General features: G+C 40.9%; 2 protein-coding genes and 2 pseudogenes across 4 annotated transcripts in view; 3 read left to right on the top strand and 1 right to left on the bottom strand.

The window, feature by feature from the left end:
* rbfox3b (RNA binding fox-1 homolog 3b) overlaps window positions 1-25,883 on the top strand; it is a 665,057-nt gene that overhangs the window by 38,209 nt on the left and 600,965 nt on the right. The window lies entirely within an intron of this gene.
* On the top strand, window positions 2,875-11,346 carry LOC122341585 (annotated as a pseudogene).
* On the bottom strand, window positions 16,436-20,739 carry LOC122341601 (annotated as a pseudogene).
* LOC122333478 lies at window positions 20,620-25,054 on the top strand. The gene is made up of 5 exons (XM_043231113.1): window positions 20,620-20,762; window positions 22,049-22,685; window positions 23,377-23,523; window positions 24,190-24,349; window positions 24,393-25,054. The coding sequence occupies exons 2-5, from the start codon at window positions 22,095-22,097 to the stop codon at window positions 25,052-25,054; spliced, it is 1,560 nt and encodes a 519-aa protein (XP_043087048.1). The 5' UTR covers window positions 20,620-20,762; window positions 22,049-22,094.

Raw genomic sequence — 25,883 nt, 5'->3', positions numbered from 1 at the left:
TTCACACACTTTTGCCATGCATGTAGTGAATTCCCGGCTTATTTCTTTTCCGAATCTTTTCATCCTACACCTTTCACTTAATGAGAGAGAGAGAGAGAGAGAGAGCAGTGAGAAATGAAAATCGCACGCGTGAACTCTTTCACCCCTTTACTAAAATCAAACATCTAATTTAACAGTTATGCTATGCATACGGAGCTGCTATTAAAGCTCGCGATTCATTATTAATACAGCCTGTCGCTTAGAGCCGAGCTGATGGATAAGCGCTCTCCAGAGATGGAATCTCTTTCTATGTCTTTCTGAAATGAACTTTCGTGCCATAAAAGCGAAGCTTTGTTGGAAGATCCAATATAGACTCATCTAGTGAGTAACAGTCAAATCGGTATTAAGCAGATAAATTCATACCAGTTATTATTGTTTTTAAAGACCCGTCCACGCACTCAAAGAAGCAATGAGTATCAGTAAAGTAGATCACTGAGTGCAGAAGCGGTGTGTGTGTGCGCTTTATAGCCTGCGGGCCCGTGTGTGAACATGAGGAAAAGACCTGCCATTCTGTCGCTCTCGGTAATCAATGCGAGTCACTGGGCTATATTTGATAAGCGGCCGTATTCTCTCTATCACTTCACACTCATTTACTGGGCTGCAGGAAAATGACTTTACGAGGGCGGCGTGGAGAAAATCAGCCTTTTCCCTTCCACATCACACATATGACTGATCAAGTATGCAGTAAACAGGTGCGGCGGAAAAGCACTCTGTGACCACGGCGATGGAAGTGTGCTTTCCATCAATGCCATGTTATTACTGCTGCGTTTGATTGCTATCTAAATGATTATTTATGCAAAAAGAATGATAGAAATTTAGCGGCGCCCGAGGTTATTCATTCGCGCTGGTGTTAAACATTTATCTTGTTCTTACGTATTGCAATTAATATTAGCGATGCTGTTGTTAACGCTCCGTAATATTAATTCATGCCACATTGTTTGTGCCACAGACATGAATGAGTCCGTGTTAAGGGTGATACGCTGTTAATAAGCAATCACTACTCAGACTACGTTTTTCGAGGTGGACAATAAATGTTAAAAAACATATTTAGATGTCAAAGTACAGTAATAAACCGCTAATAAATCTAGAGAACCCTAAAAACCCATATTGATTCACTTCAAACTGCATGCTGTAGCAGCACTACATTTCTTTAAATGGAAGATACTGTCAATTGAACAAAAAAATCATTATAAGGATAATATAAATAATATAAAAATACATAGAACATATAACCTGGGCACAAATTCGGATTATTATTTATAAGGCTAATTACTTGTTTAAATTAAGATTGGGTTTTATATGAATAAAAATGATTTCCTATATCTGGCGCTAGTAACTGTTTGAGTCCCAGGGAAAGCAAGAACTGATAAAATGTAAAAACTGTAGCTTGATACATAAAAATAAAAGTGTCTGTTAAATGCATGAAAAACTGGAAATATCGATGAAATAAACAAAATAGTCAATTTCCCATTCTTGAAAAAAGAATATCAGGAATATTATATTTGTTATTGTTATTATTTTTACTCATTCTGGAAAAAAGGGGCACTGGACCCTGTTGTTTTTAATTGTTTTATTTTAAAGATCAAATATGAATGAATGATAAAAGTAACAGAAGCTTGTAAAAATAACTTAATAAACAGGCATAATTAAGCATTAAAAAATATAATATATTAAAAATATATAAAAAATACCAAAAGTACAGTAATTAATCACCAATAATTAATCCAGAAAACTAAAAAATCTAAAGGATAACAAAAAAAAAAAATCTAACCTGTATGATTAATATTCCTTTGTTTCTCATTGTAATGTATATATATATATATATATATATATATATATATATATATATATATATATATATATATATAATAATATATATATATATAAAACTAGTATGAGGACATCTCTAATTATTATACTGATTATTATCATTCTATTTATATTATTTTAAGATACAATGTGCAATAAAATGAACAGCAGAAGTAACAGAAGCTTCTACAATACATTTTAACAGGCTTAATTATTCATGAAAAAGCGACTAAAGAAAATCTATTTCCAAACAAACCGAGCCGACCAACACCGCATTACATCCTTTGACTTCTACCCAATATCACTGTAAAAAAATCACAAATCATAACAGTTATCAGCAATCGGCATCAACAAGTGGTATTCGAAATGATAATATTTCTGTTTTCTAAAGTGCATGATGGCAAACAAAGGCACTCGAATTAATTCATGCCACTAACGAGAAGCCGGCGAGGATGCTTTTAATCAGGAACCGGATTCGCAAGTTCAAAAAATGCTAAACAGCTAGCAGCCGCGTCCCGGGTGTGTGTGTGTGGCGCGGGGACGCTCTGTGTGTAACTGGCTCGAACTAGTCGAGTCATGCTAGAGCTCTTATTTACTCCTGGGTCGCCCTTCAGGCGCACAGAAATCACCTCTCAGCGGTGTCAGCACCAATCGTCTCTTCCTCATAACGCCTCTCGCTCTCCCAATGTTCCTCTCCTTCACGCCCCCTCCCCCTCCTCACTTATTTTCACCCTTTTTTGCGTTCATGCCTCCCCAGATTTCATTCCCACCAGCTCATAACCACCCCCAGCCCTTTCTCTCTCTCTCTCTCTGTCTCTCTCACACACACACACACACACACACTCTCTCTCCTCCTCATCCCTGCCTCTCTTCCCATCACACGCCGGCTTCCTCGCCTCTCCTCGTCTGTGTCTCTGCCTGCATGATCGTCCTCCAGCTCCCACACGTGTCAGCCGGCTCTTCCTCTGCGATGCGCAGGCTGGGTTCGTCTTCTCTCCGGCGCTCGAAGGAGGGCAGAGAAAGGCCATGGAGCACAGCCACATCTTCACCGTGCTGTCCACCAACTCCAGTTCTTGGAGTCCTCGCGATTGTCCTCTCGGACAGTTTCCGTCATCTACTACAGTTCCTTGCTGTACCTCGGCCTGCCTGGTAGAGAAGGATGCGAGAAAGATTTGCTGTGTTAACGGTGCAACAACGCATGTGCTCGTGCATGACTTTGAAGTGCACACAGGAGGAGAGAGCGCATCGACACAGATATTCACATCTGTGGTCAGGCGTTTTTGCAGATAGCTTAATGTCTTGACTATTTAGCGCTCGTGCATGACTTTGTGCATTTGTGAAGTGCATCGGGGACAGAGAAGCGCATCATCCGGGCACTCGTAATTTGTTTTTGCACCAATTCTTTTTTTTGCACAAATTTGCCTTAGCGCACACGAAGAGCATAGAGCGAACTGTCCCAAAATTCACTTTTCAAGTTTTTCATTGCAGTTTCGGAAAAATGTGTTATAAGTCCAATGCAATCTTGATTATTTAATGCATGCTGTATGCATGACTTTGCATATGAATGTGAATAGTTCACAGGGGTCATAAATGTCTGCTAACATCTGTACCCAGCATTACAGGTTTTTCTGGCATGCTTACCATCTTGATTATTTAGTACACAATGCATTATTTTTGTATTATTCGTGATAGGGTATTCACATTTGTGGCTGTTTTTTTAATACAGATTCTTAAAATCTTAATTAATTAGTATTTTTATGCACAGCACTGTGCATTTGTGAAGTGCACAGGGTGAGAATGCATTGTCTCTAATATTCACATTTATACTAACACAAGCTTCTTAACATTTTGATTATTTAATGCACAATCCATGTTTGTGCCCATCAATGTTTTTATGCATATTCTTAAAATATAGATTATTTGAATGCATGTTTTTTTGTGCATATATCAAGTGCAACATCCCCGTAATTCACATTTGTGGCGGTCAGTACACATTCTTGCATGTTTTATTATTTAGTACTAAATGGAGGGGAGCACATCGTCATCAGAGTTTACATTTGTGATCAATCAATGCAAATATTTCATTGTAGATTCCTGGGTCCAGCTTAATCTTGATTATTTTGTGCACAGTGCATGTTTTTATGTGTGAAGTGCAAAAACTGACCACATAATTGACCCGTGTACCGTTAAATATAAGCGTTTTCATGCATATTCTTTAAAAATGTATCATTTAATTACAAAGCATGCTTCATTGCATGACTCCGTCGGTGTATTCGTGAACATACAGGGCTGAGCGAAGGCATCGCGATATTATTACCAGCAGGCGCTTTTCTCATGCAGATTATTAAAATTTTGTCTTGTGCCATTTAATCTTGATTATGTAGCGGCATCCTTGACCAAACGCTCTGTAACCTTGTGAGACGCAGCCATATTGGCATCAGAACTGAGGAAAAACACAGTTTCCAAAGGTCACCGGTGACATTCGGGATTCGGCGTCTCACATCGTATATCAGCCAAGAAATACCTGTTATTCCACAGATGCTGAAATTAGATCCGGCTCTAACCGGAATGACCTGGGGAGCGAGACAGATGATGCATTAGATGTCTTGAGTAGCCCTCGTATTAATTGGCCTCAAGCGTTTAATATTAATGCCCTGGACACCAAAATTGCATTTCGTCCCTGCACAATTGGAGGTTGATTGCTCATTTATGACTAATGGTATTATTTGCAGGTGTGCTGAACATTTTAATCGAAGCTTCTCTCTCAGGTCGGACGCCATGTGGCACAGTTTCAGCGAATGATTCGTTGTCAGATTGAGATAAATCGCCGTGCCCTTGAGCGAAGCACTCAGCCTGAGCAGTTTATACAAATATTTTCATTCGCTTTTTTTAGAAGGCAGGCGGTCTTCTTGTTGCTAAATAGCAGCTTTCGAATTTCAACTCGACGCAGCGGGTTGGTGGGACGAATAGGGCGTGATGAGACGAGATTTGAGTCTTTATTTAACACTGTGTGAAAAGTCATCACACCTGGCAGCGATTTGGGTAGATTGAGGCGATAAGACATGCAGAAGCGGATGGGAGCTGAAGAAGCGAAACCTCTAAGTAGGCAATGCACAAAGAAAGTGAGAAAAGCATAGAGAATGGATGGAAAGGAATGAAAAGAAGGACAGGTTGACTAAAAGCAGGTGTGATTAAAGAGAGGAAGAGGTGAAGAGTGATGTTTTGTTTGTATTTTTATAGTAGTTGACAAATCATTTTGGTGACATTGAACGTTATAGTGTATACATATATGTGCAACGTCACATCACACGCCTTACACATATATGCATGTTTTAAAATGAATTACAATTTCAAAATCGCATGCAAAAAAATGAATTGCATGCAAATTACTATTCGATAAAATTCTGAAGAATTGTGGAAAATAAAACAAAATATTGTAGTTTAAGAGTAGCAGTGTAGCAGTAGGTTTGTTGTAAAAAAAATAATAATAAATAAAATGTTAAATGAAAAAAATGCGGTTAATTAAATACAGTAGCAAAATACATAAATAGGCTTTTAACGTTGAAGCCTTTAAAAACAAGGGAGAAAAATACAACCCATATATTAAATAACACTAAAAAGTACCTTTAAAAATATATCTATATTAAAATTACGCATTATAACGTATTACTGTGACATTTCATATTCAACTGCACAGCTGTGAACCTGCAACTTGAAAATGAAGTTTGGAAATATGCATCATTGTAAATGCCCAACTTACGCTAAACCAGAAAATAAATAAATAGAAAGCACAGAAGCAGGCGTGTTCAGATGAGCTCACGTCCGTTCGATTGATCGCTGGAGGTTAAGCTCATCGAGGTCACTAATTGGAAGAGGTTGGTCTTATTCCATTGGCTTCCCGCACGAAGGCTTTACTTTTAAAGACTGTTTGATTCGTGTGTTCGGTTCAATTGAAGATGAAGTTTTCATCCAGAAACCGACTATAACGTCACGTGTTTTGAAGGTCACAGATCCGCAGTAACGATCCTCTCACCGCCTCGGCATTACCCGGTGGTGTTATTCACCAGTTAAGAGGCGGAGACAATGATTTTCAATTTAGGTAAATGATCCAGGGCACTCTGTGAGCTCGCCGCCTCCGTGAGGAAAGTGTTTGTGAGCGTTTTGGTGTTCGTTTCAGGGCGATTAGCGAGTCAGGCGAAACTTTTAAGGTGAGTCGCTGAACCCGGAGAAAAACTTTTTGCTGGCCTTGTTGCAGTATCTAGTCAGATTTTGAAACCCAGCTAAGATCTCGACCTCTAGGAGAGTTTATTGTTTTTTTCACACACACACACACACACACACATCTAAAAAGCTGGAGACTTCAGCAAAACTCTCTATATATTGCCCATGGTGAACATTTATGAAACTCTACACGCAATATTTCAGAATGAAATATAATAGAGATCTCATTGGCAATATTTACAAATTAGCCTTTTATTTACCCATTATTATTTTTGAACATGACAAAAATGTGATTTTATTCCAACAGAGAAAGGTCATGTGCTAACAATGTAACATCTAACTACTTTAAATACTGCATGTACATATTTTTGCATGCAGAATGCAGTATATACTGTAAACAATGCTCTAAATTTCCAGTCTGACACACACAAACAAACATGTGGTTTCAAAGCAAACTGAGCCGTTACAATAGGCTTGCTCCTGTTCTGGGCCTCAGAGACCTGTACAAAGACAGGAGTCAGAGTGAAATCAATACGCTTACGGTGTTGACCATGGCTAAATGGAAATGTCAGGGAAATGTACAACCTCCAGGCCGCCATGGATTCCTTTTGTTTGTCTAAATAAAGAAATACGTTCTGGCGGGCATCTGGAGAGATTAACCCAGTGAAAGAGAAATCCAGAAGCCAAAGCGAAATGGACAGTGGAGTATGAAAAAAAGAGAAGAATAAAGAGGATAAGGGAAGTAAAACAAAGGGAGTTGGGAGTGGGATTTGGTGAATCTGGATTTTATGTTGGACTGCAGTCTTAGTGGCGCTCCGATACACACGAACACACTTACATACGGTGTCTCTGCAAGACCTAAAACTGATCCGCACTGCCGAGAGCACACACAGGCAAACCGCTAGTCATCCTCAACATTATGCTTCCCTGAAACAATCGCTAGCAGTTATACCACAAACTTAAGACTGAACAAAACATCTAAAACCGACAATGCTAGGTTGCTGTAATCATATTACGTTTTACAGTACTCATAATCAGACTACTGTTACCGTTTAATAATTACATGACTACATATTTCACACAAATAGACTTTCGTCTTCCAAACACATTTATGCACTACGTTTTTAATAAGAATAAACATATATTCTCTCTCTCTTCTATTCGTTAATGATTTCAGCCAAAAGTAATCTAAAAATAGTAACCTAAAATGCATAATGTGTTTGTCTCGTGTAATTTGAAATCCGTAACGGACTACATTTTGCAAGTAATCTTCCCAGCAAGAGAAACTAAATTTGGAAACTGAAGGAGAGATAAGTAGGCTAACTGTATTGCATAACACTACACAAGAAACAATCAAGATGTGAAGAAGAAATCAAAGAATTCAGTTCAGCTGTAATAGAGTTCAGACTGTTGTCACTGAACTGAGACACAAAAATAACCTTCATTATCCCGTTAGCGATCCTGAACAAAAAAACACTGCGTTTGATACTGGAAAGCTTGTTTTGTGCAGCCCGTAGGAAAGACAAATCTAAAATGAGATCTCAATTGTTTCTTTTGGAAAGCAATGGCATCAAAGGAGACATTTGTCTCCGAATCTCAGGATTTTCTCTTGCTAAAAGACCCGGTAATCTCATATGGGTTTCAGGACAGCTCTCAATTGTGCGCGGGTTTGCTAAGATGTCAGCAATCAAAATTCGAAGATTTCGGTATAAACGTTTCCCATCAAATTCCCACAAAACCGAATTATCTAAAGCATCCACGTTCAAGGCCTAAACGCTAATACTCAACCTGTAATGTGTAATTATCTTGTCTTCATGCAGTCCGCGGGCGCAGACAGCCAGGTACTTCACCCACGTGACTGCACACACACTCCTTTTGCGCATTTCTTTCTGAAGGACGCGCAAAAAGCCGTTTATTTCTGCTTTCTACGAATTGCATGGAAAACATTATATAAGCTAGACAGTTAGGCTCCTCTAACGACTCACTAGCCAATCAGACTGGATATATTTTAAACGTGGTTTGCTACCCCTAAAAAAAACTGTAATCAATGAATTAAAAAAATGGCGCCCTCGCCATTGGTTCAGACCAAATTCGTTTTCAGTAGTGCATTAGCTAACCTGCGGTTAACGCAACAGGTGTTTTTAATTCAGTCAAAAAAAGCATTTGCCCTACACGAACGGAAAGTTGCATTGGCGAGTCGATGTTAAACATTTACATGTCAGCCTCCTGGGGGAAAAGGGCATTGCAGTTATTGAGATTCACAGCTGCAATCGCCACATGGGAAAAAGATCAGCACATTGCATGTAGTAGCCTAGGTCTTGTGGTTTTTCGTGCATACAGAAAATGTACATGATATAGCAAAAAATTACATTGCAATATTTAGTTTTTCTGCTAAATATAAATATGACTAGAGTGCATCTAATGCTCTAATTAGGGGGAAAATATCACTACTTAGAATGACTTTGTAGGTTAGTAAATCAGCATAGACAAACAAATTACAAACATATATGTATATAACAAATTAAATAAACAGCGCTTCATCTTTAGTCTAGCAATATTCAGCTGCAGAAATTGAATAATCAAATTTAATCAAAACAGCACTTCATAGTCTTCACTGTATAAACTGAGCCTAATAAATCAAGGCTATAATCCTACTAAACATTGCAATATCGATGCTGACCTCACTACAAAAGGGTAGCATGCTGATATGCTATTTTTCCAACCTCAAAAGTCTCCTAAGGTATTAAAGACTAGCTTCTGAGCGCTAACATTTTTGTTGAGTTCAACTGAGAGAGGTCGTGTGCGTTCTGAAAAGCCAAAACGTGCATTCTTTACTTGAACGTGATGCAGGCGAATCCCGTCTCTGTCAGCCTCTCCGTTTGTCCATACATTTTGAAAAAGGATGCTCGTGTGCCTGAGATTGCCGTGTGTTATGTAAATTTGTGTATGGGTGAGATTGAAGCCGAGTCTTTGTAATTAGTAATCAGCTGATGTTCTGGAACTGTGAAGTGCGATTCTCCAGACTCCTGACTGGCATATGTAATCCAATTCCATCTTTATTAGCAGCTCGAATGACTGTCAGACAGGCAGAGACACACCATGGAGTGCAAAACACTTTGAAGTTTTCATCCAGTATATCGTTCCACGCCCAGCAGCCCATTGGCTACAGTAGTTGGAAATCCACTGCAACTTTTGGTGAATTACTTTTTCGGGTTAACATATCCCAGAATGTTTCCTGAGGTCTTTTGTAATGAGGCTTTATCCTCCACGCGTCCCCTACTGCTGTGTTAAATTGTTTGGCTTAAATAAAGGCAGGGCCTTTGTGTGCATGCTCTTTTATCACAGTGAGAGGTCACGGCAATCGGTGGTCATTTCTTCTGCCCGTATATGTCACGCTGCATGTGCGTGCCCCACAAACAATAAAGGTTTGGAAGAAAGCAAGGTAATGAATGGGTCTAGAAGAGGAGATGCTAGAGTGGATGCTAGAGGGTCCGGCAGATCCTATGTAATTGCACATGTTGCTGCTGCTTGTTTTAGTTTTTATTGAAGGTCACAATGAGACAGAGGTGAAAGCTGTGGAGGAAAAGCAGGCAGGCAGGAAGAAGAGGAAGGGACGAATTGAATGAAAGTCTCAGAAGGTCACGTTCTCTCGTGCCTTTGGATATGCATCTGTACACATGGTCGCACGTGTGTGAATTTCAGTGTGCATGTGTGTCAACCTGTGAACACGTGCGTGTGTGAATTTGAATGTGCGAATGCATGCACCTGAATGACAATGTGTGCATCTGAACTTGTGTGTTAATGACAGTGAAACGAACGTGTGAACTTGTGTGAATGCATGTGACATGCATGTATGTGAATTCAGGCATGTAAATGCATGTGAGTTATGCCTGCATGCATGTGAATGCATGCAGTTGAGCGTTGATATATGCGTATGTGACTGTGCAACGTGAAAAGATGTCCATGAAAATGAATGCATGCATGTTAATGTTGTAAATGCGTGTAAACGTGCATGTGTGTGCTTGTGTGCATTTCATGGGACTAGGCTTTGAGCCATTGTGAGTGTGTGCAGTGGGTAACAAAGCTTTTGATTTCGCTGCGCTAAATTTTGTTACTATTTGTGGTACTGCAATTGCAATGCAATATTGTATGACTCATTCTTTACACCCGTAAGTTTAATGAAGGTGCGATTTTCTCACCTGTATGTGCCATCATCCGACAAGATTCACCGCTTTCTCACCCACCCGTTCCTCTCTCTTCTCACCATGTTCTGTTCTCTCTCCATTTCTTCTCCCGTTCCACAGCAAACATCCTCACCGTGATCATCCTTTCTCAGCTGGTGCTGCGGCGACAGAAATCGCGTCCTATAACTACCTACTGGCCCTGGCCGTAGCCGACATCCTGGTCCTGCTGCTGATCGTGTTTGTGGACTTCTTGTTGGAGGACTTCATTCTCGGAGCGCCTCTTCCCCACTCCCCGCCAACAAAGCGGTGCAGGTCCTGGAGTTCTCCTCCATCCACACCTCCATCTGGATCACGGTTCCCCTGACCGTGGACCGCTACATCGCTGTATGCCATCCTCTGCGCTACCACACAGTCTCCTACCCGGCCCGAACTCGCAAAGTGATCTTGGCGGTGTACGCTGGCTGCCTGATCACCAGCGTCCCGTATTACTGGTGGCCGGAGCTGTGGCACGGACTGCCAGGAGCGAGCTCCGGCGGCCGCAGTAGCAGCGCAGGCCAGCATGTGTTGGTTTGGGTCCACTGTGCGACGGTTTACCTGCTCCCCTGCTCTGTTTTCTTCTCGCTCAACGCCATCATCGTACGCAAGCTTCGCTGCCGTCGTAGCTGCTTCCGTCTGCGAGGCTACTCGACCGGAAAAACCACAGCCATCCTGCTGGCCATCACCTCAGTGTTCGCTGTGCTTTGGGCGCCACGCACCCTTATGATCCTTTACCACCTTTACACGGCCCAACCGCCGACCCCTGGACCGGCCAGGCTCCTGCATTTGGTCACAGACGTGGCGAACATGCTGGCGCTTCTCAACACTGGCGTCAACTTCTTCCTGTACTGCTTCATCAGCAAGCGTTTCCGCAGGATGGCCGGCAATGTGCTAAAGGCCCTTTTCCGATGCAGGAAGCAGCCGCCGCCATTTTACGCCAGTCACAACTTCTCCATCACCAGCAGCCCTTGGATCTCACCAGCCAACTCACACTGCATCAAGATGCTGGTGTACCAGTCACGACAAGAACGGCAAACCAGTCTGCATATCCTCATGAATACCGTCGAATTATGCCGTACCAATATAACGCTGGCTACTAAGTCCGAGCTTGGGAAAAGTCCTTCCCGACTGGTGACCAGCAGAAGGCGGCGATCAGTTTGTTGGAAAGTGCCTCAACGAAAGATCCAGTGTCAGGTTCAAAGACATCTTACGGCCAAATTGTGGTTCTTTCTCTGGCAAAAAACAAGCAGGAGTGGTCATTAAGCTATAACATGCCAGCGCCTTTCAGGATATCAATGCAAAAAACAAAAAAAGACCAAATCTCAAAGTCAAGAGAATTCATGAAAGGCTTGCTCGTGTTCCAGGCAAAGACAAGGCAATTAGACCAATATACTTATTGATGTGATCTAAAGAGTTTGTCTCTAGTAGGGCTGGGCAATATAAAAATGCATATCTCAATATTTTTTCAAATTAATGATATCCGTTAATTTGTAAATACTTTTGCAGCATTCGCTGCTGATGAATTTAAAAAGTTGGGCTTTTTTGCCCTTGTGGAAATTAGTATTTACATCACATTTACGAATTATGAGTAATGACATTATAGCGAAAGCTCTTCTCAAAGCACTTCCGATTAGTATTTCAAAGCCTGCATAACAGCAGCCATATTCACCAAATATAAACTAAACCCTGTATATTACCATTGGTATACGTAATATTCCTTAGTTTTTATCGTCAGCAAAGACGCAAGCGATAATATCTCCAATTTTTGATGTATCGCCCAGCCCTAGTCTGAGCATGGTTCCAGTTGAATGTGCACCAAAGCAACATTTTACATGAAGAAAAAGGATTCAAAGCCGGAGCCAAGGCAATGTTACCGTATGTCAACCACCTTTCCCCTCTCACCTTCTCAGCAGGGAGACAGAGCTCTCCTTCCCTTTGTGACATTAAAAAACCGTCCTGGCATTTTCGTTTAATATGCTGTTGGTCTCCAAGAGCCGGTTTGCAAACAGCACAAGCTCTTATTAAAGAATCAAGCCTTTAGACATGCTCAGTGCTGGAAACCCGCTTTCCTATTGCTGCCCGATGAAGAATGCTCAAAGATTTCCGCTTCAGCAAAAAGCTTCTGGTGCAACTGACTGTTAAGTGTACAACGAAGGCAAAAAAATACCTTTAGAGAAGAATTATTCTTTATCGGTTGAATCAATATTCTAAGCAACGTCGACACTCATTGCTCAGTACATGAACAGATTTTCTATCGCGGTGACAAACACTAAATAATTAAGACTTTTCAACTTCTGCCACACGCGTACACGCACACTCATTTATCTTTGCTGGGCAGCCTCAAGAAAAAAGAAAGCGAAAAAGAGAATGCTTTTCAAATAAAATCAATGGCTGTCTCAGAGTGAGCTATTGGAGGAAGCCACGTTCATTTATCTTCACCATGGCGTGGAGTAACAGGCCGCCATCTGGAGTGCTTTAACTGTGGTGCATATATATTTAAACTATACAGCGGGGAACGTGTTTGTAGATAAGCCAGACAACTTAAAAATGTATGATCTCTGTCACAGACAAGGCTGTATTCACCTGTCTCGTTACGGGAGGCCCGAGACATGAATGCTAAACGCTGCACTGGTGGTGAAATGCAAAAGAGAAAAATGATTTCTTGCAGAACTGAAACGGTCACTTTTCATTACAGCGTCCATTTTAGAAACGGTGGCTTTTAGCCCACGCGTGTATAGGCCCCCGAGGAGCAGTTTGAGATATGTACTGTATTCTTGCGTAGTCGATCATTTCAATATTTCAAATGTTCGGTCCGTGAATTCCAGGGTAATGGACGAAAATATGAACTTATCTTGTTCGCGGTGTCACGCGTTTTGTCCAGTAATGCTCTTCTGGCGCAAATAATTGAATCCATTTTGAACGCTTAAGTGATGCGACTATTTTTATAGTGCTGGGTAGATTAGGCTACTTACAAACTGGAATATGTATTCATTACACGTTAAACAATGTCATTTAGATGACTCATTTTAGTTGAAGCATTCTGACTACTTTTGGCCTAACTAATTGGGATTATTCTTTTAAAAGTATTTATTTATTTAAAGTGTTGTCAAGCTATTTATTGTGATCGATCATATCCAAAACAAATATTTTTAGATACATAAATTATTATTATTATTACGTGAAAATATTTTCATAATATATACTGTATGTGTGTATTTATATGTACAATAAATATACACAGTACACACAGAAATATGTAGTAAAAAAAAAAAAAATAAATAAATAAATTATTTTGGATGCAATTAATCGTTTGACAGCCCTATTTATTTTACATATTAATTATTTATATTTCGATTTAAATCTCAGGGGGTCTTCAAGTAAATATTTTATTTGACTGACATAAAAGTTTGGGAATCCCTATGTCATGTGAACGAAGATTAATAAAATGACAAAAAAACAACAAAATGAAAACAACAGAAGTCCTGTCATCAAACTGGCGCTTTTCCCACCAATATTCAGATGCACGGGTTGCAAATTAATTTACATGGCCATTCTATATTATAAAACATAATATAATCTATATAATACGTGTAATCATTTACTACTGGCACTGAACGTACCCTGATAGTGCGTTGTATTAATTGTATTAGTTAAACCCACTGAACGAGTACAAACTGAACAAAAGAACTGAACCAGTAACTGAACCTTACTAGCAATATCAAAGTAGCAAACTGTGTGTTAAATTAAAAGCAGGACAAATTAAACAGACAATCCGGCCCAATGGGAAACACGTCAATGTATCTGCATTCGATTTCATGGGTTTAGTAACTATATGAATTGTGTGTAACGGTAATCAAAATGCTCTTAATATGCAATTATTTTGTGGAGCAGCCTGTAATTATGCATACTGATTGTTCATGCTACTGTAATTAACTCTATTAATATGGACCCTGTAATGTAAAGTCTTACGAAAGAGTTGTTTTACTCGCTCAGCAGGCGGGAGCGTGTTCAGGAGCCTTGTAACTGGCGACTTTAAGGTTAACCCGTGTAACCCGCGAGGCACAAACGTGTAATATTGTACGCTAGATATGTGCAGAATACAAATTAAGCAAAACTGTAGACTAGGACGTCGAGGTGCTGCTGAAGTGTCTGTACGGTGCATCATATTTATTTGTTTCCGCCGCATTTGCCTCTGCCCTTTTTCGATCGACATTATTCACACAACGCTATTGAAGGGAGCGTTTATGAGCAACGAATTGGTAAAAAAAAAAAAAAAAGCGATGTATATAGAAGCCGGAGTGGCGACTGAAAAGTATGGCGACCCAAGTCTGAATATTTCGTACAATGCAAAAAAGGTTTGTACATTTTTAAGCGTGACTTCTGTGTTCGTGTACTGTTTTGAGGCCGCCGCATAAAGGGCCCCATCGGAAAACAATAATAAATGTTTTCCTTTTCTCTGAACAATCATAAAGCTTATATATTTGGACATTACTGCCAACGTATTGATACGACAGATCATTTAAAGCCACGATCAGCCTTCATGCAAAAAATAACAAATAAGGGGGTAAGATATATATACGTTTCCTGATCCTTTAATCTCTTTTGATGGGTTCTGCTCAAGCGGCCTAAGAGACACTAAAGTGTTTATTTTTGAGCACAATAATGTACTTGTTTTATTCGATTAAGTCATGTAGGCTGTGATATGTGTACAAGAATGAATGTATACGATCGGATATGAAGCATATGTGCAACGTTTCCAGTATATAGCCATCTTTTTACCGTTCCTTTAAGACGTTTGGCTGATCAGCAGTGAAACTTTCTCTACGTAGGCCAAGTGAATGTATTTGTGTATTTCCAGTGAATGTACTGTATGTTATGGAAAATAGCATGCAAGTATTTCCGATGTATATTTTCTTGAACACGTTAATCATTAAAAACGTATCACCTTTTACCTACTTTCAGTGTCCGAAGTTTATGATTCGAAGGCGAGTCGTAGACGTGAAAGCGCCAACCCGGTGAACGCGTTAAAGGCCGGTAATAACTCATCAGTAGCTAGATCACCTTCCTGATCAATAACGTCGGCGCTCTTGGGTACGGCGCTCAAGTTACTCGAAGTAATTAGTACATTTAACCGGTCCACAAGCAAACTCGCCAACAAAATCAATGCGACGTGGATCACAATCCATCACTTCGCGTTAAACCTCGTGCATCCGCAGCCGATTTTTTTCACGATTCTCACTACTGCTTACCGTTTATTGTCCCTGACAGACACAAGCTTGCGACCCAACATGCCTCATTACCCTTGACACATACGAGTCAATCTCCAGCAGGCCACAAACACAGAAGCTCATTTCCGAACGCGAGCGTCTGGGCTTGTCAGCCCCGGGGATCGGCCGCTGATAAAGCGCTGTTTTAATGTCCATGTTAATGACTGGATAAAACGAAGCGGCGCAGAAGCCCAGCTGAGCAGGTTTAGCACTCATTGCGCGAATGTCACTGTATTTTATGATTTCGCCAGTGACCAATTATTTCGGAGGGCTCTTCAGAGAGAAACATATTTTTCCTCAAAGTAGATACGGACTTCGGCATTCCCATTGATCTTAATGGCGGACGGGTCAAGTCTTTGCAGTATTTGGGCACTGATGTTTTTTTTTTTTTTTGAGCTAGTCTCATCTGAACTTCACAAATGGAGTAGACAAGAACGTCATATTTGTACTGGTGCACTTACAAAGCCTTTTTATGATGCTTGATCCTTCATATTATAAGAAAACTATAACAAAAAGCCTTTTATACAAGGTTAATTAAACTATTATACTATTCCATTTATAAACATATGCTATGTTTTCATATTTCAGGCTTTGCGAGGTTAAAAGAACTCGACATTCAGGAAAATGTGCGTTTTTTTTAAGCAAGAAAACAGAAAACAGCAGCATTTTTTTTTTTTTGTTAAACTGGTTTATTGACATTGCGTTTCCAAACTTACGGATCATTCGATTTTTCAGGATTAGAAGCGATCTTGAGGAACTTTTTATGGAACAGCTGATGTAACAAACGAGCCATTCGGCAAAATGTTAACTTTTTGGATAAAAACAAGTTCTGCTTTTAACCCCTTTGTGAAACGGTAAAAAGCCGGTTCTCAGAACAAAAGCACATTACAAAAGAGAAAAAAAAACATTATCTAGCACACACCCAGTGAGCGTACGAACACAGAAATAATAAAAAGCCAACATCCACCCTAACATAGATGTTATGAGACTGGGTTTACACACAATCCTGAGGGACTAGACAAAAGGGAAAACAATTGGACTATTTATCGATCATATCCAACTAAAATATGAGCGGGCCAAAAAGAAAAGCCGCCGGTGAGAATGGAGCATCTCGCTAACGGGACGAGTTGGAGCTGGAGCGGGACGATGTCGCCTGCGTCCCGGAGACCTGGAGCGAGCGTCTCCTCTCACGGCGGCGTCGCCGTGGAGACCGAGACCTGCGGAAAGGACAGAGCGTCAGCTCTGGCAAAGATGAATCACAGGCTCGCTAATTACCTGATAAGACATAAAAAGGAGGGCCGCCTACTGCGCGAGGACGAATAAACAGGAATGTGAGGGGAAAGGACAGGTCGCAGGCAGATGCCAAGTGAGGGGTAAAATTAAATTTAGGATTGTATGGATTGGTTCCCAGAAAGCATAGCGTGCCGGCAGGACTAAAATGCGTTAGAAAAGCCTACCTTCTCCTCATGCGAGGCGGCGTACGGCGCCACATGGGAGGTGGAGGAGGCATGCGGCGCGGAGGAGACGGTCTTCTCGGGCCGGGGCGTATCCTCTGGGCCAGGACGGCCGTGGCTGTGATTTCCTGACCGTCTATCTGACCTGAGGACAGCAACGAGAGGGTTAAAAATCCCCGAAAGCGAACTCAATGCTAGGATAGTTTCGCTTTTATTTTTTCTGCCTCAAAGTTTTTGGTAACTTCGTTCGTGTATTAAAATGGTCTGTTAACAGCGTTTCTAGAAGTTTTATGAATGAGCTTTATTAGCGAAGCTTCCAGGCAAGCCTTTATCATTTTATACACACAAAACAAAAATTATAATCTCATTTAATTCTGTTCTTTCTCAAAACCAAACTTCATAAATTTTGAATCTCAGTTAAACATTTGAGGTGGCTTAACCTATAGTTGCATTGGAAAACAGAAGCATTGAGCAAGATATTAATTGATCGTCATGCTAGGATGAATCTGAGACATTCTTCTCAGGTTTAATGCCTTATTTCATGAAAAGGCAGAATAAGTCCCAAAGAAACCCTAACTTTATTAAAGCTGATTTCAGGCGTTGAAGTAATACATCAAGCTGAACTGAAAATGAGGAATAACTAGCACACACACACACACACACACACACACACACACACACACACTCCATCCATGTGTTTGAGGGCTTTCTGGGCGTCCTCTGGAGACTCATATTCCACATAAGCATAACCCTTTGACAGATTCGGGTGCAAACGGTCTGGAGGCATATCAATCATCTTGATCTTGCCGTACGTCGAGAAGATCTCTTGAATGTGTTCCTACAGGAAATCAAGTACAGAAGCAGATTGACAAAAAGCGATACAGCAGAGATGAGTAATGAAGTGAGAATACGTACCGGAGCCCCAACACCTCAACACGTTCAAATAAGTCATTTTTAAAAATGCATGTGCAAACGTGATCATATTCAGACCAGATTAATAGAAATGATATTGTTTTGCACCGGTTTGCATTCATTACTGAACGTGTACGAAGCCAATTAGGAAGCCTTAGTGCTAAAGGTTTTACAAGGAAATTTTGCATATCACTATCATCCTTATAAATCGGAAAATACTGTCAAACGTCACGGTTTTAGCAATAAAATGTTGTATTATATGAAGAAAACCTCCTTTAAAAACCAACAGAATACTGACAGGAATAAAGCTGGAAATTTTAGTTTATGTAAAAGACAATGAAACGGAGATCTACAGATACAAAGTGTAAAGTGTAATGAAATAAACTGCCACATCTCGCTTTAATTTGGTTACATAAATTAAGTAATCATTCATATACTTTAGTGGTAGCGTCTACAAAATTTTGGATCATGACAACATCTAGAATATCGATATTTAATAAAAGCGACTGAATGAGAAACGCCAATTTGACCCAAAATGGCGATCAATCAAAAGAAGCCCGCCTTCTGAATAAAACGGTTGCTATAGAAACAGCCAGCATTCTGAGACATCTCTCGCATTAGAATAAGCTCTTTATTACGCAAAATAAACATCATTACAGAGTTTCCTAAAGTTTAATCGTAAGCTAAGTAAACACTTTTACTTTTTAAGAGCTGCACTCGGGTACGTTTCAAAGATCTTAAAGACTTTGACTGCACCTTGGTTACGTTCCTGGTGAGTCTTCCCAGATGAAGCTTGGTTGGTTTGGGGCTCGGGCTCCTCCTCTTCCTCTCCTTCTCATCAGTCCGTTTTTGTGATTTGGACCTGGTAGAAAGCACAATTTAAGCAAGTGCCATGCCCGGTTCCCGTCACGAATGAAGCGCTTGGGTCAAAAAGCCCAGAACCTACTTTGATCGAGAGCGGCGTCGGTTGTCGTGGCGACGGCGGCTCGGGCTGGGAGAGCCGGAGGACCCGGACGAGCTAGAGGAACGAGAGGAACTGGACGACCCGGAGCGGCTGGAACCGGAGAAGGCGAGCTGGACCCGCTGGAGGAGCCGAGCTGGACCCAGAGCTGCTGCTGGAGCTGGAGCTAGACCTGGATCTGAGGGCCGAGAGACGCGCACACACGATTAGGGAAGGGTCAAAGCATGACGTGGACACGAACCTGAACTCCGTCCCATCAGACCTGCTGCTGCTGCTGCCGGTGGAGTTGCTGCGGCGCTTGCGGATCTTGTCTCGGCCTCGCTCCTTCTCAGCTCCCTCTTTCCCAGCGGCCTTCTCCTTCCCACGCTCCTGGGTTTGTCCTCCGAGCGCTCTCTGCGCTTGGTCGGTGATGGAGCCCTGTGCGAAAGAGGGTCACATTTATTTAAAATAGCCTGCGTCTCGCAAACTAGCGAGCTGTCGCAAAATGTATAAGCGGCTTTACTCTCTTCACAGCTTAAGCGTAAGCGTCATGTTTAAAATCACACATGCGCTGCCTTTTCACACGTTTCATTAAAAGCCTAAAGCTGGGGGAACACTTTATAAGGGAAATTATTTACCGGGAGATTATTTACTGTGAAGTAGAGAGCATAAAACGTCCTTAGCATGAGCAGCAACAGACATGACAGAAATTATTAGTTAAATGATTATTAATACCCACAATAAGCTCTCCAATAGAGTCCTTTATTACGACTCTCCTTATTGTAATTTCAGTACTTTAGTAATCAAAACTTGTATAAAATTTTGTAGCGAATTACCAATGGGAAAAGAAATCTTAAAACTGTTTCACAGAACCGAAATTATTCACAAAAGATGAATGAGATGGTTAAAGTTACTATTACTAACCACAATTGGCTCCTCAAAAGAAAAGAAGTTTCCTAAAACTTTCTAATGATCTAGTTGCTGTTTTTTTTTTTTTTGATTATTATTACTATTTTAAAAATTTCAGTCCAAAATAAATAAATAAATAAATAAATAAATATATATATATATATATATATATATATATATATATATATATATATATATATATATATATACACATACATACATACATACACACACACAGTATTTTATATTTGCATTTAATTTTATGTATAGATAAATGCACAGAAACAAAGATAAAACCGTGCACAATATTATAGGTAGATAGATATTTTAAAAGGAATTATCATCGTAAACAACTATTAGAAAGAATTTTTTTACATTTACTTTGTTTCACCACATGAAAATCATACGGTTTAGAGCAATCCAAAAATATAAAACAATATTTTTAACCAAGCAGTAACGTTAAAAATCACGCATTTAGCGTTAGCGTGCATCATTCAAAGACATGCGATGTGCAGACTAACACATGATCGCCGTGGAAATCACTAACTTTAACTAAAAAAACGCAAAAAAAAATATTGTAGTACAGATAGATAAGATAAATCACTAACATTGTCGGATTTTTTGTTTTAAAGAAAGTACGTTTAACGTTATTGATTCGGTTCATTCAACGCGGGGTGCTAACGTTAATGCTAATCCCGCCGATATCGAACCCGACCAGGCATAATGTCGAAATTTGCTCATAATAAACGCCGCTGGCATCTCTCTGCGTGCAGGCAACCTCGTACACGACGCAAAACCATTCCCAGATCACAAACGCTAGCCAAAATAAAGATTCAAACTTACATGATGAATGGGCAAGCGCTACACACTCAACGCCGTGCGTAACTACCGTCGCGTCTTTACGACGTTTGCGCGAAGACGCGGGAGTGACGACACGGATCCTGCGACGGGCGCGAGGGGGCGGGCCGTGCGTCAACGCAACGGTCATAAAGTAAGCCACTAATGTGTGCGTTTCGACCTAAACGGTACATAACGTTGTTGCGTCGGCGATATCGGACGCGCGCCACGGATACGCACGCGAGCGTTGTCATGTGACTTCACAATGAAGCAGATCGTCGCTTTAAACACAGATAACAGAAGAGCAAAGTCGCAGTAGGTGAGAGATGCTTGGATTCCATTGTGTTTTTATTAGTGCGCCGGATCCCTGTGCGCCGCCGCCGCTGCTCGAATCTCAATTTGAGATTCCCTGCCAGAAAATCAGAAGCTGGTAGTTTTTTGGGTAAATGGCACCTGGTGTAACCTTTTTGGCAAAACCGCTTAAACCAGTCTGAGGTGGTTAGCTGGTCCTGTGTTCCTGGGGTTTGGGGCACTTGTCAGACTGGCACACCAGCTAAAAACTGTTTGAAATGTTGTTAACATTACTGTTTGAAATATGAACAAATAATAGGCAGTAAGCATATGCATGTGTAATACACACAGGCAACAATGCCTGCCTGATTTTTGTGTATTATTTCCAACAGTAATACTATAATGTTTCAGACGGGAATAAATCTTTGAAAATAGTTTTTGTATTGTTTGTTTGAAAATAAATGTGTTTGTGTGTATGTGTGTGTGTGTATATGTGTATATATATAATGTATATATATATATATAACATTATATATATATAATGTGTGTGTAAATATATATAAATTGTCAAACGATTAATCACATCCAAAATAAAAGTTTCTACACACACACATTTATTTTTGTTTTTATAAATTTTTTTGTTTGTTTTATTTATGTAATCTAAAATTCTTTAATAATAGCCTTTTATTAAATAACGCAATACTTTATGCAAAAAATTATTGCAACAGTTATATTTATATATCAATGAGTATTATTAAGGTAATATAATAAATTCGATCAATAAATGTAATCAGTAATTGATTTGTGTGCTTTGTTTTGTTTTATTTGTGTGTGTGTGTGCAAGGTATTTTATTCTTGTTAAATTATTTTTATTAAAAAAAAATATATATATATATATATATATATATGTGTGTGTGTATGTGTATATATATATATATATATATATATATATATATATATATATATATATATATATATATATATATATTTTTTTTTTATGTAGGTTCAGTTTTAACACAGAATCCAACAAAGTGCATCTTACTAATGAATTAATGAATTATTGAAGATCTGCTAATCCTACATTCTGACAACACAGCAGAGACACAAAATGAAAAAGTCAAAACCGTGTCTATCCTGCTTTGGTTTCAGGATCTGCTTGAGCCGGCTCTCTAGTGTCAGTCCTGTGGTGTCCAGCATGGGCAGACTGGACGACGCCGCCAAGCGCAAGGTGGTGGAGCTGCGGGAAGCAGGCCTGAGCTTCCGGAAGATCAAAGCCGTGCTGGAGCTGGAGAACATCAAGGTGTCCGCGCAGGCCATCTACCTTTTCCTGAAGGAGTTTCAGGGGAGAGCTCGAAAGGAGGACGGAGCAGCTGGGAACAGCGGTCACCCGGCGCCGGCGAGGGAGGCGGGCTGCTCCGAGACCCGGCCGGCCGGCTGGAGCGATCAGCAGCTGAGGAACCTCCTCAGGGAAGCCTCTCGAGTCGCCGCCTCCCAGCAGGCCGCGGCGTCCTCCGACGGGAGGGGAGGGCCGTCGTCTGGGACGGGTTCGGCGGGCATGAGAGAGGCTCAAGGCAGGGAGAAGGATGAGGATATCCGGATTGTCAGCGTCACCTCGTTGGCTCAGGGCGCGCAGCACGCTGGCGTCCAGGGGCCACGCTCCGGAGTGGGGGCCGGAGCGATGAGTGCTGCTAATTACACGAGACGACGGCACGCTCCTTCACCTGCCAATCCTGTGCTAGTGGCTCGCAAACGACTGCTGGACAAGGCTTTGCTCCACAGAGCACGGGTGGGTGGAGTGCACTGAGATACAGACACCACTGTTCAAAAGGGTGTAGTCAGTTAGGTTTAAAAAATGAATAATATAATTATAATAATAAAAAAAAAAAAAAAAAAAAATATATATATATATATATATATATATATATATATATATATATATATATTTTTATATATTTTATATTTAACTTTTATTTAGCAAAGGTGCATTAAATTAATCAAAAGTGACCATTTGCAGTGTTACTAAAATGTATTTATTTCTAATTAATTTTAAATAAATACTGTCATTTTGAGCTTTCCATTTAAAGAATCCTGGGCTTATCATCACCGTTTTTATCAGTATTTGGCAGCAAATACTTTTTTAACATCGACAAACAGTCAAGCATCAAATCAGCTTAATAGAATGATTTAATACTAATAAATTAGATAAATGAATATCGGCGTGATGGTGATATTGTCATCATAATTAAGCACATCACACCTCTCATGAATGTAATGCAAAAAGCTGTAAAAAAATGACTGTCGCAGTAATTAAAATTAAATTACAGGATAATGCACTTTAGTCGAGGAAAAACAAATTATATGGCATTTATTAAAAACACTTAAAACTATTTTTAATAATGAAAACTTGTTTTTGTGAGTTAAATTAAATTTTTATGGCTATGTTTTTTTGTATAACTTAATAACTGTGTTTTGTGAAGGTCAGAGACAGCGTTCCTCAGAGCGGCCAGCAGATGTCCCTGTCAATGAGACGAGACCCAGCTTGTTTCCCCGGATCTGAAGGCAGAAAGCTTGCTTTACCCCAGACATCATCTTATGACCTGACCACAGCCAGACCTCCAAACATAGTGAGTCGTGAAACGGCATCGCTCCAGTGCTGTTATGAATCGATAAATATTAGTTGTTGATTTAAGCTGGCGTGAACCGAAATGTGCCCTTTCTTTCTTATTGTGAAATTGAACCGAGTAAAACGCCTTCTTGAACAAAAACATTCAGTGTTGGACTGGTCTTGATTTGGTCCGTGGAGAATTACTTGGTTTGCTATTGGTGGATCTCCTGTGATTGACGGGTTGGTTCCGCCCCCGAACCGGTAAACGTCATCAGGGAAGTCGTTTTGTTTAAAGAGTACTTTTAACTTAAAGAAATATATTTTTAAAATTGTAATATCGACGTTTCATTCATTCTGGTACATTCCAAGACCGTGTGTTTATTTAAATGTAAAAATAAATACAACAGAAATATACATCAAATAACGACAATATATGACAATAAAATATAAAACGTGAAATATATGTTACCACAAAACCAGCCATAAAAGCATGGGGTGAGCGTGAATTAAATTGTACGTATCCTACCGTTAATATATCAAAGTTTTGATTAGTAATCTGCATTGCTAATGACTTAATTTGGACAATTTTAAAGTTGATTAGATTTTTTGCACCCTCAGATGCCCTAAACTTTCCAATAGTTGTGAGTATCTGTCCTAACCAGTTATTTATTGCTTTCTCTCGCAGAGATCATTGCACCAAGGAGCCAATCCTCACAGGAGGTGGATGCACCAGCGCGCGTTGGCGTTCCCGTTCGCGCCCCACAGCACCCTCCGCGCGTCGGCATCCGCCTGCCCGACCCCTCCTCCTCGGCTGGGACAACATCCCAGAACCCGGCGCCCCCTGCGCGAGTCCAGAACGCGAGCAACCAGCCCTCGCCTCCTCCCCAGCGGAGCGGCCTGGACCCCGGAGTCGCGGCGGCCTGCAGGAGCAGATCCAGCTGCTGGGCTCCGAGCTGAGAAGTTTGGGACTGGCTCTGAGGATGATGGTGGACCACCAGGCCCGCTTGGAGAGAGAACAAGCCCAGCAGACTCAAGTCCAGAAACAGATCCTCGGCACCCTGCAAGATCTCGCTTCCAAATTCGAGCCGCTGCGGTCCACGTCGGCGCCGGCGCTCCCGGCGTCTTGCTCCCTGGCCTCCTCGGCGCCCTTCGGCCAGACGGCGAGCGCTCAGGGCGCTTACGCTCAGTGCAGCCAAGCTCAGACGCGATACAACGAAATCCACGATTCCGGTCTGGAGAGCATCGAGGTGTTTTCTCTGGACCAGCTCAGCCCGCCCAGCATGAACGGCTTCCAGCAGTGCCCGACCTCCGGCGGGCCCCCGTTCACCCACGCTCAAGCGCGCGCGCCGGCCTTCGCGCAAGCACACACTCAAACGTTTGCGCCCCAGTACACAGACTCCTTCCCGGGGATGGATAAGTCGTCCGTAGACATGCCCTCGACTGGCGCGGACGGGTCCTTCCAGGCCTGCAGCCCTCCCAACCAGTCCTCCAGTCTTCCGGTTTCCCCTCACGAGCCCGAGCTGAACATCATTAAGGTGGAGAACGTCTGAAAAAAAAAAAAATCTGGACCGTTTGGGTTACGGTGCGTTTTTATTGTACGCGACAGTTTTCGCTTCCCAGAGATGGAAACTCGTTGCAAGTAAAAAAATTGTCGTTTTATTTAATTGTATACAGTAATTTTGTCTTTTTTTATATGAAATGAGAATAAATATCAGTAGACGTTGTTTATGCATTTCTTTAAAGGTCCCGTATTTTACACCGGTTTCATTTTAGGTCTTTATGTCCTAAGGAGTATGTATTTGCGTTATAAAAAAACATTTGAGACCGCATTGCGTCGATTCTGGCCCCCAGCATCACAGCAAGATGATATTTTAAGCTCTTTATGTAGTCGAATCTGCTCTGGCTAAAGTTCTTCTCTCGTGTTTAAACGGAGAATCGCTCCAGCCTATTGATTCGTCCGAAGTCGTTAGTCATTGACCGTTTAGTTATCGAATTGCAATTATTGAATATCTGCTAAACACGGGAAATTTAGAGAGAACGTTCATTTTAATGCATATCAGAATCGAACCTTGTGGCTTGCGAGCTGTTGAATCCTACTTGCACTTCTTTAATTTAAAAAAAATAATAATTTAAGAGAAAACCGCTTTCAGGTGAGTCGCGCTATGAACTCGTTTATTAGCCCTAGATGGCACTATAAGACCGGTTTTTCATTTTAAAAGAAACTCAAATCTGGGGGAAATTTAAAAGGCGTTTCAGTGAGTCGTTTTAATGTTAGCCTTCAAAAAATCGATTTTTTTTTTTTGGCACAGAATCGTACTTCCTCGCGATCGCGCCTTAAGTTGCATCCGGTGAGTCGGGTATGCGTTCCTTAATTGAATC

This window comes from Puntigrus tetrazona, chromosome 3, assembly GCF_018831695.1.
Source record: "Puntigrus tetrazona isolate hp1 chromosome 3, ASM1883169v1, whole genome shotgun sequence".
Taxonomy (NCBI): Eukaryota; Metazoa; Chordata; class Actinopteri; order Cypriniformes; family Cyprinidae; genus Puntigrus; species Puntigrus tetrazona.
Note: the sequence above shows the minus strand (reverse complement) of the source record. Positions and strands in the feature narration are given on the sequence as shown.